General features: G+C 43.4%; 1 protein-coding gene across 1 annotated transcript in view; it reads right to left on the minus strand.

Annotated features, from left to right (window-relative positions):
* The window catches only part of NFKB1 (nuclear factor kappa B subunit 1), a 100,324-nt gene that overhangs the window by 39,847 nt on the left and 39,383 nt on the right, over positions 1-21,094 (minus strand). The window contains 6 exon segments of the mRNA XM_089778052.1: positions 1,807-1,945; positions 3,052-3,143; positions 5,405-5,509; positions 11,525-11,683; positions 12,608-12,771; positions 13,867-14,015. Of these exon segments, the coding sequence (XP_089634178.1) occupies positions 1,807-1,945; positions 3,052-3,143; positions 5,405-5,509; positions 11,525-11,683; positions 12,608-12,771; positions 13,867-14,015 (808 nt within the window).

The raw sequence follows: 21,094 nt of genomic DNA on the forward strand, positions 1-21,094 counted from the left end.
CAACACCTTTGAATCAGAGCTCCACTGAAATGAAGCATGCTTTAGTGGCAGAAAGGCCAGAATGAAAAATGAGTTTACAGCAAGACATAAAAGAGCCATGCAGGTCAGTAGCAAGAGAACCACCCTTATACAAAGTACAACAAATAAAGGTACAACACAGTGCCCTAGCTCCATCAAAAAATCCCTAAAAAACCCAACAGCCTAAACATAACATACAGAAAATGAAACAGTCATGGAAAGGAGAGCTATTGAGAAGTGACAAAATTCTAGTAGACGATGCCCAGCAACACTGTTGAGGAAAGAACAAAATATTCCCCCACAAACAACATAATAATTCCTCATAAGCATATGCCAAACGTGAGAAGGAAGCTACATGCAGAACAGTATCAATCAACGTATCAAACCCAGACATCGAACATATGGAACAACGTAATCAATAGTCTATATAAGAAACCATAATTTAAAGATGTAGCATGTAGGTAAGTGTACATGCATCAAATATACTCACACCCAGGAAGAGAGAAAACTCAAAAACTGAGTTAATGCATCTGACCCAGGAAACAAAACAAAAACAAACTCTCGCACATTTCTGAGCTCATGTCAGCCCTATTCAATAGGGAAATAGCACAGTACAGCTTCTAGAATACACATCCTTGAATGCCATGTCCTAAATATGTTGGGCAGAGTTTATGAAAAGACATTTATAGAAATCCTCAATCAATTATTTTTATCTCTCTAAAAACCAAAAAAAAGTCAGACACAGAATTGGTGGGCTAAATATAAAGCAGCATAAAATGTCTCTCTAGAATTTGGGAAAAGAGATCTTGGAAGCCAAACAGAGAGAGTTCACCTGATTTCAAATATCCATCTGCGAACACAGAAATTTCTTACCCAACATAACTTTTTGTGGCTAATTATAACAAGCCATAAATAACCCACATGTCTGTCTTGCCACTTATCTCTGCTCATGAGCTAAATCCTCAATCCCGCATATACTTGTATATATGCTTTAAAGCGCATGAGTGGACACTGATCTCAATGAGACTACTCATGTGCTTTGAGCTGTGCCATAATGTAAATATTTCATTACTATTTATTATTAATGCTAACATGAACATTAAGAACAACCTTATAATTCAGTCAGACTAATTCATAGCATGCAATTCCTAAAAAAAAAAAAGGATTGATCCACTGGGTAAGCTTCCTGACTTTGAACAACATAATAATCAGGTCTGAGTCCAACTTTTACACTTCCCCTAAATGATTTATAATATTGTCATGGAAACCTCTCCCCTCCATCACACCACCCTTCCTCTCACAACAAGTGCCAATTGATGAACACAAGTGGTCAGGACTAGAGCTGGTCAGAATATTCCTAACATTTAAGTCAAAGAGAAATGCAAAATACATTTTCTAATTTCTCACCAGCTCTAATCAGGATTCTGGTTTTGTGTTTCATCTGAAAGACAGCACCTATAGCACAATAACCTCTACTATTGTTTCAGAAGTGATGTGGGGGAGGAGAAAGCACCACCTACTGCACATACACATTCCATGTATACCTGTTGGTCCTAATACCCTGTGGGCACCTGTGTGTTTATTGAACAACAGCCCAACATAACACATCTATGTAGACACATCTTGCCCTGACAAATTTTTCCAGTAGTTGTGCCCAATATAAGAAGTGAAATATAGTCTTTTCTAGAGGTAAAAACCAAGGAGCAAGGATAAATACATGAGGATTTTGCTGTTTCGCAAACAGGATATTTCCCCTTTGTAATGCATAGAAGAGGTTGAATGAATTACCTTTGATTTCTGGGTAGTACAGAAACGGCTTTGGCTCACTTGTTTCCAGATCAGATTTCCGCCGTAGCTGGACAAACACAGATGCTGGTTTTGTGATATTGACATCTCTATACTTGGGGGTTTTGAATACAATAGCAAACTGAAAAACATTGATTAGCAAGTTGTCAGGAATAGAGTTTTCTGAAATAAGATATTACTTTACATCTAACTTTTTGTATTTTGGGGGATTTTAGTTACAACTGAGAAAAATCTCACCTGGATGAAGGCTAACCCAACTACAAATTCCTGTTTTATTGTTCTCTTCTAGTTGGAGCTAAATACTTTTAAAAGCCCTTTAAAAATGCTGAATTGTCACATGATACATGAATACATAATATATGTAGGTATTGTACTTTTCTCTCTTGCTTTATCATTTTTCCATAGTATCCTTAGTATTCTTGTAGGAGCACTGAAGACATTTTACCCTGCATTATTTTTCTATACATGTGCCCTACATCTCTCTTACCATGACATTCACACCTTACTTTTCGAATTTCCTTTTAGTGTGTTTTGAACTTTCATCAGCACTATGATTTAGAGTTGACAATAAATCCAGGCCATATTTATTTTTATGAAGTAACAGGGGTAAGGTGGTGACTGCGAAGATTAGTACAGTAGACTTCAGATAATCCAGCACTTTTGGGACCAACGTGGTGCCGGATTATTGGATATGCCAGTGTATTGGAAGGTACTCTGGCAGGGGGCTGTGATGGGTTTGCCGGACCTGCGCTGCATCCAGGGGGTGGGCGGGGAATGGCGCAGCGAGGGGCGAACTCTCTGCCATTTTGCAGGAAGGCGGGGGAAGCCCCGCGCCGCTGCCTAGAGTTTCTGGGAGGGGAGGAGAGCGGAGTGGGCTTTTCACCCACCAGACTGCAGTAGTTATCCCCGAGTAGGGAGGTGAGGGGCGGTGCTGCAGGACCAACCTGGCAGCACCCCAGCTGCTCTGCTCTGCAGCTTCCCCAAGGCTGCCGCTTGTCAGTTTCAGCTGAGGCAGCGGCGGACTTGGGGAAGCAGCGCGGTGCAGCTCTAAAATGTCCAGCTGGCCGGAGCACTTCTGGGTTCCAGTTGGTGCCAGACTATCTGGATGCCGGACAATTGGAGTTTTACTCTATTGGGATATAGAGCTTTTCGCTACCGTTCAAATGGGGACCTCCTAGCTAAAGGATGCAGAGGTCATTAACAAATAACATCTGATTGGTCACTTACCTGCCTATGTACATCTGTTGGAGAAAAATCTCCAAAGCCTTCCCACAGACCACCATTTTCATCCTCTTCATAAAAACGAATTTGAATATCATCTGAGAACAGTGCAAGAGAGTTAATTTCTTTAGGGTTTTTCCAAAAGCTTTTGGTGAAATCAGTTTCTAATAAAAAAAATAGTGGGGATGGAAATTCTAAAAGTGGATTTGGGCAGATTATATTTTTCCCAGCACTAATTCATGCTATATCCAGTAAACAATAAAATATTTTGGGAAAAGAAAATAATTCTCGCTAATGCTGAATTTCACACAGTATTTGTTTTCTGTCCTAATGTGTTACATTTAGAAGACTACATTAAACATCATGAATGTTCCCCTCTCAAATATGTTAAATTTTAGGAATATGTATATAACTATTATTTGAGGGTCCAGTCTTGATGTTATTTCAACCAGTTTTACACGGACGTAAATTCTTGTGACTTCAGTGGAGTTACTCTTGGTTTAACCAGCTGCGAGTGGAGAATCAGGCTCACTGCTTCTTTCTGTTCTATGGTTAAGCAGAATGAATTCAGTACCTCAATACAGAATAATTGTAAGGACGGGAGAACATATGGTGTGAGATATAGGTCCCCCTTCCCAACAGTCTTCAGTTTTGAAATCTGAATGAAATTTTGAACTGTTCAAAAGTTCTATTTATTGCTGGTGAAAAGCTACTTCTCAGCTACCACTAAGAGTGATGCCAGCTGCTTCCTACAGCAGTCCTGAGCTAAGTGCTCTCGCACAGTGCATTTCCTTCCCCCTTTACAAAGCAGAGTGAGGGGTAGAGCTGTTTCTGTTGGGCTGGTAGCTCCCTGCATAGAGCTCTTTGGAGAGGTGGGGAAAACAGGCCACCGTGAGGACTTTTTTCTCAGCCCATTTTCCGTCTTTTACTAATGGCAAGGAAGTTTTTCATCTTCTTAAGCAAATGGAAAGGGGCCAGAGGGTAGGTGGGATGCAAGCTTCTGATTCCAAAAGTGACAGCATTTATATTAAACACTCCTTCCAGCCCACCTGCTGTGTGCATTTCATTTTCCCAAGGCACAGGGGTTTCAGAAAGTGATAGTCAGGGGAAACCCCACTTTGGAGTTTCCATTTACTCACACTTTTTAAAAAAAAATACATTTTACTTTATCTCCTGGAAAGGCCGTGGATTTATAGTATTAAGGAGGGGGGAAAAACTATATCCCCATACTCTACCAGTTTCTCTCTTCCCTACACAACTACACGGTATACTGTCTTCTTCCGCACCCTTTGCTGCTGAAGTGGGGAATAACAGAACGGTTTAACTCTACAGTCCCGTTGAGAACCTTGAATACTGTTGTATAGAGAAAGTAGATCTGTGGGTCCTCTACAGCTCTCCAAGCCCCCCCCCCCTTTTCTTTTCTGTTTGCTTGTGTCCATGAAAAGGAAACCAGGATATTGCAAAGTATAATATGTTTCAATTTGAGCATCTTAAACTAGGCATCCAAATCCATATTTACAGAACTTGATTTATACGGCCTGATTATTGGCAGTGCTGAGCACCTGCAGCTTCCACTACATTACACGAGGGGTTGGGGGCACCATAGGGGTGTGAGCATGGGGCCCACGATTGCACAGATGCAGTGTTCACAAACCCTGGCAGTCTAGGGGCTGGAACAGAAACTTCAGAGGGGCTAGGGCAGTGTCTTGGTCACTGTCTCCTGGCTGGGGGAGAGGGAACTGGTGAGTTTCTTTCCCCCAACTTTCCAGGCTGTTCCCCATATACATTCTGCTTACTTGTGGATGGGCTGTTTCTCCTTGGTCAGCAGGGCCGACAGCCTCGCCAGGCTCCTGGGCAAGGCATTTGGGGGGGGGGGGGATGACTCTGCTCTGTGACCCAGGATGGAGCAGAGACTTGGGCAGAAGGGGAGAGGCTGGAGCTAGGGCTAGGCAGCCCTTAGCATCACTGGGACAGCACCACACTTCTCCCCAGGCAACCCTCGGTGCTGCTCAGAGTGTGTCATCCAGGGCTTCAGCAGCATTTTAAAGGGCCCCAGGGCTCCAGCTGCCAGTGCAGAAGCAACAGTTGGGAGCTCCAGGCCCTTTTGTGTCACCCCATTTGCCCCTATGCTGGCAGGTCTGACCCTAGAAGGCCTAATCACAGCTTGGCTGATTTTCAGCAATGCTGAGAACTCACAATTCCTGCTGAAGTTAATGGAGGCACTGGTGGCACAGTACCTTGAATGCTAGGCCACCCCTGTAGGCTTTAAACATGCACCACAAGAGACACATAACAAAGCTACTTTATAATCCCAACCAAATGGGCCGACTCAGAACTTCAGACTATTTGGGACTCTTACCTTTTTGAACCTTGTCACAAAGAAGGTAAATCTCCTCTCCTCCTGTTACACAGCCTGCTGTCCTGTCCATTCTCACAATCTTTAAATTGGAGGCATTGGGGGCTTCTGTCAACAGGGATGAGTTGAAATAAGATGTTATTCTGCCGACAGCAGTATTGACACTACTGACAGCTTGAGGCTAAAAATAAGTTTGTCGGAGTTTGGTTTTAATCCAAAATTGTCAGTAAACATTAATTTTGGCTGACCCAATGAAATGAATGCCAACACATTTTTTCCAACAGTCGGCATGCCTGCAGGTACTGGGTGTCCCTGCCTGGTAGCTGTGCAGCTCCATTGTCACAACTGTTAGCTCGCCAGCAAGGAGTGTGGGAGTGGTGCTCTGGCAGCAAATGTTTAGCAGCACCCTGTGGTCAAGGGCCCGCTCTCTTTGTAGTCCTGGCCAGGGGGGCATCTCTGCTTCACGGGGCCAGGACACCCATAGCCTCCTCCCTCACGTTGTACCCTGGTGTCATTGGCCCCTCAGCCACAGAGGTGCTGGCTATCAGCACTGCTCTAACTTTAAACTCCACCCCAACCATCCCAAAGATGAACGTAAAGGTTGTTAAAAGCAGACAGGATAATCTTAAATATAACAATGGTTAAAAACCATCAAAATTAGAAAAAAAAATCCTAGCTAACAAGAAATGTGATGAAAGGCAAACCTCAACAGAGAATTGCATTGTATGCCTTTCCCACAAAAGGCAGATAAACTTTGATGCTCAGGCTTAAAAACAACAATAAAAAAGCACAGAGCAAAATCAACTTCCTTTCAATGTGGCTTGGCATACTGAGATATAGTGTTTGTACTCTATTCTCTTTCCTCTGCTCACTGAATTAATATACAGTTGTGTGTTACCGTAAAGAGAGCATATTGGAATTATCACAGATATTAAAGCAAATCAATAACATTCCTCAGAGACACCACTTGGCAAGTCACAGCACCCTCCATATGAAGAGCTGAGGGCTGTTATTCTCCCCCCCCCCCAAAAAAAACACCCAAGTAATATAATGCAAAACAAGAATATGCTTTTTCTGGATTATTATTGCATGAATACAGGGAGTCCCCGACTTACGCAGATCCGACTTATGTCGGATCCGCACTTATGAACGGGGCTTTTCTCGCCCCGGAGCTCAAGGGCAGCGGGTCGCCACCCGTGTCCTCCGGGGTGAGAAAAGCTTCTCCCGGTCTCCCTGGTCTGCTGGGGGGGCCAGCAAAGCCGCTGGACCCCCCCCCAGCAGACCAGGGACACCCGAGCAAAGCCGCTGCCTGGGCGACTTTGCTCGTTTGCTCGGGAGCAAAGCCGCCCGGGCGGCGGGACCCCTGCCGCCTGAGCGGCTTTGCTCCTGTCCCCCTGGTCTGCTGGGGGGGTCCAGAAAAGCCGCTGGACCCCTCCAGCAGACCAGGGACACCCGAGCAAAGCCGCCGCCTGGGCAGCTTTACGAGCAAAGCCGCCCAGGCGGCGGCTTTGCTCGGGTCTCCCTGGTCTGCTGGGGGGGACTCCAGCAGACCAGGCTTCTGTTGCGGGACGCCTCGGGTAGAGCAGCTGGGGTGCTGCCGGGTTGGTCCTGTGGGAACCTACTGGGCAGCGCCCCAGCTGTTCTGTCCCAGGCTCCAGATTCAGCAGCTGTTGAAACTGATCAGGCTGATTCCAGGAAGCTGGGGGCAGAGCAACTCTGCCTCTGGCTTCCTGTAGTCAGCCCCTGGTCAGTTTCAGTGGCAGCAGCTGAATCTGGAGCCAGTTCCGACTTACATACAAATTCAACTTAAGAACAAACCTATAGTCCCTATCTTGTACGTAACCCGGGGACTGCCTGTATTGTAAAAATGGTAGTCATTTGTAGAAGGTAGGAAAATTGCAGACTTAAACGAGTCTCAGAGAAAGGCAAAGGGAATGATCCAAGGGTTGGGGAAAGCTCTTATATAGAGAGAGAGATTGAAAAGATTGGGAATGTTTACCTGAGTAAGGAGATGAACAGAGTGGACATGATAAAAGTATATAAAAGCATCTCTATGAATACTCTAGACAGACAGATCAAGAGCATCTGTTCTGCCCGTCTCAACTCAAGGACAAGGAGACATTCAATCAAACTATAAAATGGCAAATTCAAAAGTACTGCAGGGAAATGGTTTTTCACAGAATATACAATTGGATTGTGGAACTCTTTGCCACAGGACTTCATCGCGACCTAGAACATATCAAGATTCAGAAAGGAACTAGATATTTATAGGAATAACAAGAATAATAATGAGTGATGGTTTTTTGTGGGTCAAACCACTTCATCAGATGAATTCGAGCGGAAATAACAGAAACCAAGACATAAACTGCAGAATAAGTACCTATCAATTATAGTACCATGTTAACAAGGGTAGGGGGACAGCAGCCACGCACTCCGGGACGTGGCTAGATTCTCATCCCATTCCCTGGAAGCTAAGGGAGTGAGGGGAAAGTACTTGCATTCCATGTGTGCCTCTCACACCTGGTTGCTCCTCACTCCCTTAATATCTGAGGAACTGGATGAAAAGCAAGCCGTGTCCGAGTGCGTGGCTGCTAGCCTCCTACCTCCCCCCCAAAAGGAGCCCTTGTGTATTAATGAGGCTACTTAAGTGAGATAGATTTGTCCTTTTCATGTGAAAATGCAGATGTTAAAGGCAGGAGAAACTGACTTTGTAACACACCAACCAGTTAATGAGCTTCAGGGAGTAGCCAAGTTAGTCTGTTACAGGAGAAAAAAAACAACAAATGGTCTGGTAGCACTTTATAGACTAACAAAACACCATCTACATGTTTTGTTAGTCTATAAAGTGCTACCAGACTATTTGTTGTTTTTTTCAACCAGTTAATGTCTTTGTTCAAGCCCACGGTAAAGGTAGATGAATTCCAGTTCTGCAGATTCTCTCTCTAATTGGCTGATGAAATTCCTATGTAGAAGAATGGCTACTTGAGTAACCAGGCAGGCTAAAATGTTCCCCTACAGGTTTAGGTGTGTTACCATTTCTGATATCTGATTTGTATTGAACGTCATGTTTCAGGGCTTAGGGCACTCTCTTACCACTAGAGACCAGGGTGACACCTAATGTGAAGAGCAGATTTTTTTCACCTCAGCATAATGTGGGGTCCTTTTAGGGATGTTAAATTTAGATTAATTAACTAATCGAATAGTTGATGGGATTTCTATTGGCTATTTGATTAGTTGATAAGGGCACCTTCGCCTTTGAACTGTTTCAAGAGCCCTGCTGGGCTCTTGCTAAGGTTCAAAAATGGAAGCCCCGCAGGGCTGACCCCGTGTTCCCTGCAGCGCCTGTGCCTTTGAATTGTACAAGAGCCCTGCGGGGGCTCTTGAACATTTCAAAAGCAGAATTGCAGCAGAACCAGCGCGAGCTGAGACTCCTTCAGTCCCCGCTCGCACTGTTTCCCTCTGTGCCTCTACCTTTCCCTGCCCTCATGGAGCTGATGCTGGGGGGAGAACCGGCTTTTAAGCCGGCTCCCCCCAGTAGTGGCTCCTGAGTCCCCACCTTGCTGTCTCTCTCTAAGGGTATGTCTACACTACAGTGCTAATTCGAACTAACTTAGTTCGAATTAGTTAATTCGAACTAAGCTAATTCGAACTAACGCAGCCAGACTAAAAAACTAGTTCGAATTAGTGTTTTGCTAATTCGAACTAGCATGTCCACACAGAGTGGACCCTGAACCGGGCTTAAGGATGGCCGGAAGCAGTGCCGGCAGGGCATCAGATGAGGACTTAGAGCGTGGAGCTGCTGTCTCAGGCCAGCCGAGGGCTGTGCTTAAAGGGACCTGACCCCTACCCCGGACAGACAGTTCTCAGGGGTGCCCCGCTTGCAAACCAGTCCTGGCTTGGATTGCCCGGACTACCCACACTGGGCACATCACACCACTCGGCCATCAGCCCGGCTGCACTTGCTGCAGGCTGCCATCTGGGGAGAGGAGGCAATTGGGGGGCTGCAGGAGAGCTTCCACCCCCAGAAGCCCGCAGAGCCAGCCCAGTCCTCCCCATCGGGGGCGCGTACCCCATTCCTCCCTCACCTCCTTCCACTTACCCTCCCTAGCCCCCCTTCCTGATGTACAAAATAAAGGACAATTGTGTTCAAAAATAGAATCTCTCTTTATTGAACAAAACTGGGGGAGACTGGGAAAAGGAGGTGGGAGAGGGGAAGAGAGAGGGTGGGAGACGGGAGGGCAACTACAATGATGAGGGGTTTGGAACAGGTCCCATATGAAGAGAGGCTAAAGAGACTGGGACTTTTCAGCTTAGAAAAGAGGAGATGGAGGGGGGATATGATAGAGGTCTACAAAAGCATGAGTGGGGGGGTATGTCTACACTACCCTCCTAATTCGAAATAGGAGGGTAATGTAGGCATACCGCAATTGCAAATGAAGCCCGGGATTTGAATTTCCCGGGCTTCATTTGCATAAAGCCGGCCGGCGCCATTTTTAAATGCCGGCAGTTCGAACCCCAAGCCGCGCGGCTACATGCGGCACGGAGTAGCTAGTTCGGATTAGGCTTCCTAATCCGAACTAGCTATACTCCTCGTGGAATGAGGAGTCCAGCTAGTTCGTTCGGATTAGAAGCCTAATCCGAACTAGCTATTCCGTGCCGCATGTAGCCGCGCGGCACGGGGTTTGAACTGCCAGCATTTAAAAATGGTGCCGGCCGGCTTTATGCAAATGAAGCCCGGGAAATTCAAATCCCGGGCTTCATTTGCAATTGCGGTATGCCTACATTACCCTCCTATTTCGAATTAGGAGGGTAGTGTAGACATACCCGGGTGGAAAGGGTGCATACAGAAAAGTTCTTCATTAGTTCCCATAATAGAAGGACTAGAAGACACCAAAGGAAAGGAATGGGTAGCAGGCTTCAAACTAATAAGAGAAAGTTCTTCTTCACAAAACAAATAGTCAACCTGTGGAACTCTTTGCTGCAGGAGGCTGTGAAGGCTAGAACTAGAACAGAGTTTAAAGTGAAATAAAGTGATGGAGGTTGGGTCCATGGAGTGGTATTAGCCAGGGGGTAGGAGTGGTGTCCCTGTCTGAAGTTTGTGGAAGGCTGGAGATGGATGGCATGAGACAAATGGCTTGGTCACTGTCTTTGGTCCATCCCCTCCAGGGTCCCTAGGGTTGGCCGCTGTCGGCAGACAGGCTACTGGGCTAGATGGACCTTTGGTCTGACCCAGTACGGCCATTCTAAGCTCAGGGCTCAGGGTCGGGGGTCTCAGTGGACCACCTTGATTTTCATGCAAACCTGCTCCTGGGTGGCCAGGCTGGCAGCTCTTCTGCCCTAGATGGCCGCTTTCCTGTGCCTAGTGCGGAGGTCGTGGACAAGGTCCACGATGTCTGCACTGGACCAGGCGGGTGCCCGCCTCTTGCAGTCCTGGGCAAGCACCTGGGAGCCACCAGCCTGGTTCCGGGAAGAGGGGGACGGCTAGGGGGCATCGGCTGGCCACCTCGAGCCATGCCAGGTGCAGGGTCTGCTGGCTGGGTGCTGGCAGGCTTGCACCTGGCACGGGCACCGTAGCCAGCCCGTGCCCCTTTAAGGGGTCTGGGGCTGGGAGGGGGGCAATAGAGTTTCCCTGGTGTTGGCCAGAGTGGCCACCAGGGAAAGCTGGAGCAGGCTAGCCTCCCACTAGTTCGAATTAAGGGGCTACACACCCCTTAATTCGAACTAGTAAGTTCGAACTAGGCTTAGTCCTCGTAAAATGAGGTTTACCTAGTTCAAACTAAGCGTCCGCTAGTTCGAATTAAGTTCGAACTAGCGGAGCGCTAGTGTAGCGCCTATGAAAGTTAATTCGAACTAACGTCCATTAGTTCGAATTAACTTTGTAGTGTAGACATACCCTAAGAGAGGCAGCAAGGGAAGGGAAGCGACTAGCTGACTCCTCGTTTACAGCCCTAGTCCTTACACTTTCCTCTGACACATCTGGCACGGAAAACTGTCAGAGACAGGATAGGGACTAACTGGACCTCAGATTTAATCCAATGTGGAGATACCTATGGCCTATATTCCTAGAAAGGAAAAGTAAGATCTGCATCTGTTAAAAAGGACCCAAAAGACAAATGTACTTACTGCTGTCGTATATTGCATCTGATATGACAGGGTCAAGCCTTCTTGTGAAGCTGCCAGTGCTGTCCGGGAGGAAGGCTGTGAACATGAGACGCACCACACTGAGGTCCATCTCTTTAGTCTGCTGAAGTGCTGCCTGATGGATGATCTCTCTTTCCCGCTCTGGAACAAATCAATAGCAGAGATAAACTCACACAGCAGAAGGAAAAATAATTCTATCTAAAAAAAAAAAAAAAAAACCTGATAAAAGCTGCTTTGTATTTTTTTTAAAAACCATGAGTATCAATCCTTATTTTTATTTGGAACATTATAAAAATGTAATTTACTGCATACTGCACTCGTAATAAGTGGAATAACATGCAATTTGTTGACTGTATATTATTATTTGTGGTGCATCCAAAATTGTGCCTGGTACATTGCAAACATAAAAAAACAAAAAACCCACGCACTGTCCCAGCCCTGCAGAGCTTACAATGAGTGGAAATATGATAAAGGAAGACAATATCAGATAGCACCGTTAATTAAGCAATCATCACATTTAGAAGCTGGCACTAAACAGCAGTAAAATAAGTAAGTGTTCTTTAACTTCTGGCTGTGATGTAGTCAGGACTGGATTGGTTCCTTGGTCCTTCTCTAACTCTCTGGGAGAATGCTGGCCCAAGGCTTTGAAGGTACACGTGTAAAACAGGGATCAGAGATATGTTCTTCCACAGACAGATATCGATTCTGCTCACCACCACTAAAAGGATCCAATAAGCTATCCACAATAATACAAAATGACTCAATTTCCCAACCTTCTAAACAAGGGATGAGGATGGCAGCAATGTTGGTGGGATTCCTGTACAGCTGTAAGATGTCATAGGAGACGAGGAGAAACTGTTGTTTGGTTCTGCATGCATTACAAAAATGGAGATCCTCAAAGCAAAGGACCTCTCAAAACACACGGCTTGGGGCAGACTACCTCTATAGAGCATACTTAGTCACCATCTTGGCCAAGCATGTTTGTTACTTGAAGCAAAATCTGCTATCAACAACAACACATGTTCTCAAGATCCTCAAAAATCGAATGGATAGTATCCTACCCACCTGTTAGCTGTCTCTCTCCACCACCTTCAGCTTGTATATAGTTGAGTTCAGGATGCACTAGGAGCCCAGGATTGTATCCTTTTTTACAGGCATCTGTCATTCGTGCTTCCAGAGTTTCAAACACTTTCTTTTTTGTGACATGAAGTATCCCTAGGTTTGGAAACCTACACAATAGGAGTGGAGAAATATTTTCTTAGTTCATCATGCAGAAGCTGCCCACACTCTCTCCCTGTTACCATCATTACTCGGGGTTGATCCAAAGTCCACTGAAGTCAATAGGAAACATACCAAAGGATTATTTCAGAGAAAACAACTTTTAAATTCAAATTAGTACCTTGGACTTTAACATCAAAAAGTTTTAGCATTCAAAAGCAGTCCCTTTCTACTTTTCATACCTCTATATGTTCACCAAGAAAGACATTCAGGAGCGCATGAGAGAAAAACTTACAACTAACAGAAGCTTCAGGGGGTAGCCGAGTTAGTCTGATATAGGAAAAAAACCAACAAATAGTCTGGTAGCACTTTATAGACTAAAACCATCTACATGTTTTGTTAGTCTATAAACTGCTACCAGACCATTTGTTGTTTTTTTACAACTAACAGACACCTTGAAACCTGATTCACATCTGAAATCAGACATAAGCCTGAGTATCTCTTTTAAACCATGACCAGAATGTTATTCTAGTATAATCTTTGTCGGTTAAACAGTTTTAGTTATTTAATTGTTCTTATGTTTATATTTGTATTAATTTCCATTATACTAACTTCTATTTTCTTAATTTTTTTCATCTGTGATATATTCTTATAAGATATGGTTGGCAAATATCCATGAAAATGGAACACTGATGAAAACTGAAACAAAAGGTCAAGAAAAATTTCTACCATCCCCATTTTTTGAGCAGTTCTAAATATATCTTTGAATAAACTCATAGTACAAATCTACATTGCATATGGCAGGGACATGTTTTCAGTTCTCCAAAATCACATTAAAATTATTGCTTAAATTTCTTTATTTTTTTCCAGATTTTAATCATTCCAGAATATACCCTCTAACTACGACACAACAGTGTTTTCTAACCCGAGATATACCAAGACCATATTTATTTTTCCATGTTAACGTGTGAGCAAAGTACTGAGCAGAAAGTGAAGAACGAGTGCTCCATTTAATAGTTTACCCCTACAATTTTTGTTTCACCAGTTACAGTTTTTATACTCAATTCTTTGCCAACTAGCTTTGACAGATATATCAGTATACTCACCCTACCACCATATCCTTAGGTCCTGCATTAACTGTGCATACTCCTTCCTCACAATATTTACCCACCAAACTGTGGGCATGCAGGTGGACAGATTTTCCATAAGTGACTAACTGGACAATTACTTTAGCTGGCCCAACATAATTGAAGATCTGTAAACAAACGCAAGAAATATTAAAAAAAATCAAATCATTATCATAAAGGCATTTTCTGTCACTTTAATATCTGAGCACAAACAAATCTGAATACTGCATGTAAGTTTCCATTTGTTTCTTTATAAACAAGAGAAAATGATTGTGCCAGGTCACCGAATAGTGGAGTCTTATCAATTCCATTCACTAACTGATTTTTTTTCCAAATTAAATACAACAAAAATAAATTAAACTCAACATGCAAATAACAGTAATGGAAAACAAAAATAATGAGAAAAAAGTTTAAGAGGCACTTCTTCCTGTTTTTCAGAAATAAATAAGCAAATATTTCACATTGGCCTTTTGTACTAAGTAGGTTAAATTCCAATAGACTGCATTCTCAGTAGACAGTAATGCTTGTTAAGAAGTTCAAGTAAATAGTATGTGTTTAATGTTAAGAAAACACAGTGTTTTGCTGAATGTAAAAGTGCAATTAAAAAGACTGAACTGTTTTCTTAACAATTAAAAAGACCGAATTGTTTTCTTAACAATCCTGTGTTCTCATTCCAAAAATCCCTTTTGGCAAAGGCTTTATATACACTTAGCACAGAGTTCACTCTATGTTCACAAGAAAGTTTTGTACACTAATTCAAAGAACTGCATCTATTTTAGGCCATCTCTACACTAGATCTGGCAGCTCTGCTTAAGATATGCAACTCCAGCTACATAGAATATGTAGCTGAAGTTGGCTTATCTTAAGCCGAGCTTGGTGGTGCTGCCACAGCAGGAGGCCGACAGCAGCATACTCCTCACGAAAGGAGGAGTACTGGACACTGGCAGAGGTTCCCTCTGAGTTTGATTTAGCAAGTCTTAAATAGATTCGCTAAATCAAACTCCGGAAGATTGATCATGGCAGCTGCAATCTTCTTTTTAGTGTAAACCTGTGGAGTCCACAAGTGGCTATTTGGCTGGTTGTTAGCTTGATCAATGTGGCTATTTGAAATAAGCTATTTTGAAATAAGATACGCAATTGACATAGCTCAATTTGCATAGATTATTTCAAGTTAAGCCCTGCAATGTAGATGCACCCCACTGGTGTAAATAAAGCCTTTGGCACTTACAATAACTTCCACTACCATAGGGTGCGCGTCTACACAGCACCTGAAATTCAAAATAAGATACACAGTTTGCACTACGCAAACTGCGCAGCTTACTTTGAGTCTATTTCAAAATAGCTTATTTTGTCATTTGGCATTGTCTACACAGTGCCAAATTTCAAAATACAGCACTATTTTGAGCCATCTCTTACTCTTTGTACAATGAGGTTTACAGGGATGGCGAAATAGCGCATCCGCTATATTTTGAAATAGTGGATGCGTTCAAAGGACGCGGGATAGCTATTTTGGGATACCTTTGGTATCCCGAAATAACTTTGCTGTGTAGACACACTCAGTGATACCTTAGTATTCTCAATCAATGCATTTAACTTTACAACACCCCTGTAAAACAAGGAAGCACTGTCCCCATTTTATAGATGGAGAACTAAGTTGCAGAGAAACCAATCACAGAGGAAATCTGTAGCAGAGCACTGAAATGAATCTGGATTTCAGGACAGCACCTTAACAACAGGCCCATCCTTCCATATCACACTGGAGGCCTGGTCCTGAAAGTACTAATATACATGTTTTTGTACTCACTTTCATAGTCTCACTGAACTACACATGCGGAAAAAAGAGAAGCACATGCATATATTTTTGCAGGATTAGGATCATGATAAGCAAAGTTCCTACAGCCACTGAGGCAGATTTTTGTAGAATTCTCTCTCTTAGGGTACATCTATATACCTACATTACTTTGCAATAACTAGAGTTATTTATTTAAAAATAATTTAGTCTGCATCTAGACAGCAGGCAGTTATGTTGAAATACTGTCAAGCTGGAGGACTTCTTACTCTGACTCCTGTAACCCTCATTGTACGAGGAGTAACGGAAGTCATAGGAAGAGTGCTCTATTTCGAAATAAGTGCTGTGTGGATGCTCCCAATTTTGAAATAAGCTATACAATCGACGTAGCTCAATTTGCATAGCTTACTTCAAGTTAAGCTCTCCTGTGTAGACACATCCCTAGTTTCTCTCATCTTTTTTTCCTGACACAATATTAAAAACTTATGGCTATAGAAACAAGTGATGCCACAGAAGTTGTATACGCTAAAAAGAATGGATTAAATACCAATTTTATAAGGGCTTTCTTTTATCTATGATATGATACAAATCTCTCACTAGCTTCTGTAACAAGTTGTAATCATCAGCTGATTATCAGTCATCTACATCTTAAATTACACTGAGTGTAAAATCTCCAAGCCCATTGTTTCTTATATATCCTTCCCACAATTTCACTTCATTAACTAATCAGTTTATCAAGAAATCTTTCCTCATGTTGAGCCCCAGGGGAAGTAATTTGCATTACAGAATCATGTAGATTTAATCAATCAGGATATAATACCAATCAGACAAAATGTCCAATTATACACACCATTCCTCCATATAGAAAAAACCTCCTCTAACATATAATGAAAGCTGTTGATGAAGAACAACTTGATATCCCATGCACTGGAAATCACTTTCCAGCAGTTGGAAAGACAAGAAGAAAGTGATGCAGTGCACCATGCTGCAGATTAACATAAGAACAGCCTCATTGGGTCAGACCAAAGGTCCCTCTAGGCCAGTATCCCGTTTTCTGACACTGTCCCAGAGGGAATAAACAGATCAGGTAATCAAGTGTTCCATCCCCTGCCCATTCCTAGCTTCTGGCAAATAGCACCGATGGACCAGCTGATCCTCTAGATCAGCAGTGGGAAACATTTTTTGGGTTGGGGGCCACTGACCCACAGAAAAATCAGTCAGGGGCCAGAGGCTGTGAGGAGACGGCAGGGAGGCTGGAGTGCCAGTGTGGACTCCCCAATGCTAAGCAAGGTCCTAAGCCTTGGGGGGCCGGATCCAGGCAACCCAGGGGCACATTTGGCCCCTGAACCTTAGGTTCCTCATGCCTGCTCTAGATGGGCTTATCTAGTTCTTTCTGAACTCTGTTATAGTCTTGGCCTTCACAATATCCTCTGGCAAAGAGTTCCACATGCTGAGTATGCATTGTGTGAAAAAATACTTCCTTTTGTTTGTAAAACCTGCCCCTTATTCATTTCATTTGGAGACTCCTAGTTCTTGTGTTATGAGACAGAGTAAATAACACTTCCTTATTTACTTTCTCTACAACCAGTCATGATTTTATGTTGTTCTGTCATATTACCTCTTAGTCATATCTTTTTCATGCTGAAAAGTCCCAGTCCTATTAAACTCTCTTCCTATGGAAGCTGTTATATACCCCTGATCATTTTTGTTACTTTTTTCTGATTGTTTTCCAATGCCAGCATACCTTTTCTGGGATGAGATAATCACATCCGCACACAGCATTCAGGATGTGGGCACACTATGGATTTGCATACGATATTTTCTGCTTCTTATCTAGACCTTTCTTAATGATGACCAACATTCTGTTTGCTTTTTTGACTGCTGCTGCACACTGAGGGGATGTTTTCCAAGAACAATCCACAATGATGCTAAGATCTCCTTCTTGAGTTGCAACAGTTAATTTAGATCCCATCATTTTATACGTACAGTCGGGATTATGTTTTCCAGTGTGCATTACTTTGTATTTATCACATTGAATTTCATCTGCTATTTTGTTGCCCAGTTATCTAGTTTTGTGAGCAGGCTGGGTGACCGGGGGGTGGGAGAAGGAAAGGGGCATCTACTCCAGGGCCTGGCATTTCAAAGGCTCCCAAAGCTCCCATCCACCACTGCTGCTACTGCTGCAGTGGCCAAAGCCATGGGCACATTAAATCACTGCCGAAGCACTGCGCCACACGCTCCATGAGGCTCTGAGGGCTGGGGTGGCTGGGTGAAGGAGACACCATGCTCCAGGTGGCATGTAGGATTGGTTGCCTCGGTCCTACCCCTTTCGCCTAAAGCCCTGCCCCTTGAGGGCGTGTGGAGCTGCCCACCCCACGTTGCCCAAGGGCCCACAGAGGCTTTCGGCTCCCCAGTCTGTAATATATTTTTGGAGCGTTTCACAGTCCACTTGGGACTTAAGTATCTTGAGTAGTTTTGTAGCATTTGCAAATTTTGCCACGTCACTGTTTAGCTCTTTTCTCTAGATCATGTATGTATATGTTGAATAGGACAGGTTCCAGTACAGACATTCGGTTTCCTATCTTGTAACCAGTTATCAATCCAAGAGAGGATCTTCCCTCTTATTCTGTGACAGCTTACTTTGCTTAATATTAATAGCCTTTGGTGAGGGATGTTGTGAATGGCTGTCTGAAAATCTAAGTAAACTGTACCCACTGGAAATCCTGCAGCATCTTATAGACTGAAGGCTGTGAAAATGCGGTTATTTCGAGAAGAAACACTTCTCTCGAAATAACTGGTAAACCTCATTGTATGAGGAATAAGGGTTACTTCGAGAGAAGGGTTTTCTCTTGAAATAACCAAGTCTTAACAGCGTCTGTTATTTCAAAATAGCACCATAACGTGAATATGCAAATGAAGCGCAGGATATTTAAATCCTGGCTTCATTTACAATTTCAAATGTCTTCATTTGCATCCCTCTCTTGAAAGAGGGTGCAAGTGTAGACATACCCTAACAGATTTATTGGCGCATAAGCTTTTGTGGCAAAGACCCACTTCATCAGATACATGCATCTGACGAAGTGGGTCCTTGCCCACGAAAGCTTATGCGCCAATAAATCTATTAGTCTATAAGGTGCCATAGGACTTCTCATTTTTTATGTAGATTCAGACTCATATGGCTACCCCTCTGATACTTATAACCACTGGGTCCACCTTGCTTGTTGATCCTAGAATTCTAATAGATTGTTCTTTATAGGGGTATTAGCATATGGTTGAGTAAATGATTAACCAATAAGCCTTGGCTTATTGGTTAATCCTATCCATTTGGTTAATCCTAACAACTACAGACACTCCCCCTGCACCTTGCTGCCTCCCCACGAGCACCAGCTCCATCAGAGCTGCCTGCCCCTCCCCAGAGGCTGGAGCTGGGGGAGGCAGGAGCTGGCACTTGGGGGAGGGGTGTTGGCTTAAAAGCTTCATTAAGCAGTCCCCTCCACCATGCTGCTGCCCTGAGCAGGGCGTCAGGGGGCTTCTTGGGAATGGGGCCAGAACACACTGGCTGTTGCCCCCGCCCCGGGGGAAACTATCGACTAATCGTGTAACCACTTAGGCTGTGTCCAGACTCAGGGGTTTTTTCGAAAAAAGTAGCCTTTTTTCGAAAAAACTTCACCTGCGTCTAGACTGCAGCCGCGTTCTTTCGAAATTAAATCGAAAGAACACGGCTCTTCTTTCGACGGCGGTAAACCTCATTGCACGAGGAAGAACGCCTTCTTTCGAAAGTTCCTTTTTCGAAAGAAGGCGTTCTTGACTGTAAATAGGGCTTCTTCGAAAGAGAGCATCCAGACTCACTGGGTGCTTTCTTTCGAAAAAGCAAGCCGCTTTTTCGAAAGTTCCGCGTGCAGTCTAGACGCTCTCTTTCGAAAGAGGCTCTTTCGAATGTATCTTTCGAAAGAGCCTCTTTCGAAAGAGGCTTGCAGTCTAGACATAGCCTTAGATTTTGTGTGGTTACATGATTATTGACTTAATACCTAACACACGCATTTTTGGTGTGTTCAATTTTATGAAATTTTTGATTTTATAACTTTCTTAATCCTCAATGAGTATTTAAACGGGGGATCTACTGTACACAGATGACCAAATGACCTCAGCTTCTTATATTGATAAGACACTGATAATCAGAACTTACTATTATTTCACTACTCTAACGTCTGATCCTTATTTTCTTTGTTTCCTTTAACCCTTCTTGACTACACTTGGAACAGCCGCAACATTTGCCATGTGTCCTCCCACACCACTCCATCCTACTCAGAACTAAAAGCTGGCCAGTTCTAGGAAGCATGTGTCTGTGAAAATCCTCTCATAACCCACTGTCAGCTACTTACTTTACTTGTACCATTCAATACAAGTGCCTCTAGTTTGACAATGTGGTTTAGTCTAAATACAGGACTAGCACTCATGACCCCCCGCTTTGATAGCGAATCAACTGATAGCATTGGCTATGTCACTGCCTCATCTTCCTCCTTTGAAATACGGCTGTAACAACACTTATTTGTCAACCTCAAAGAGGCATGATGGATTATTAATTAACATTTACAAAATGATCTGAGAATGAACATTGCTACTTTTATCCCAAGTATGAGGATGATGACAATGATTAACAACTCTCCAGGACACATTATTTCCTGTTTTTGAGACATTCATTTTCACTGTTATGCAGTGCCTTGTATAGCTACACTGGTATATAAATGATAAATAAAACGCATGGTCCATATTTGTGTCAGAATATCAGCTGTTCAAACCACAGGTGAAACTGTATCTAGAGCCCCTGGGTTTTCAGGACTTTCCAAAACATCTGAAAGCAGAACATTTAACTACTATGGTATCAAGATTGTAATCTTCACATGGTTTACTTAGCTCAACACAGTCTTTGTTTCTGCATAGCGGGAGAAGCCAGAGTTCTCTAAAATGTTACTAGTCTATAAATTCTGAGATCACAAAACCAGAAGGGGGCAACGTGATCATCCGGTCTGACCTCATGCAAAAGACAGGCTACAGACTTCCCCAAATTAATTCCCCTTTGAGCTAGAACATTTCTTTTACAAACACATCCTCTCTTGATTTTAAAATTGCCAGTGATGAAGAATCTCCCGCATGCCTTGAAGTAAGTTGTTCCCATGGTTCTTTACCCTCACTGGTAAGCATGTGTACTTTATTTCAAGTCTGAATTTGTCTGTCTTCAGCTTCCAGCCATTGGATCATGTTATACCATTGTCTTCTAGATTGAAAAGCCCATTATCAAAGTTTTGTTCCCTGTGCAGCTGTTATAGCCTTTGTCTTCCCTTTATAAAATAAAGAGATAGCTCCACAATATTATCTATAATAAATTAAACAGATTGAGCTCTCTGCCTTTCTTATTTA

Source organism: Pelodiscus sinensis, chromosome 4 (genome assembly GCF_052426305.1).
Source record: "Pelodiscus sinensis isolate ZL-2025 chromosome 4, ASM5242630v1, whole genome shotgun sequence".
Classification (NCBI taxonomy): Eukaryota; Metazoa; Chordata; order Testudines; family Trionychidae; genus Pelodiscus; species Pelodiscus sinensis.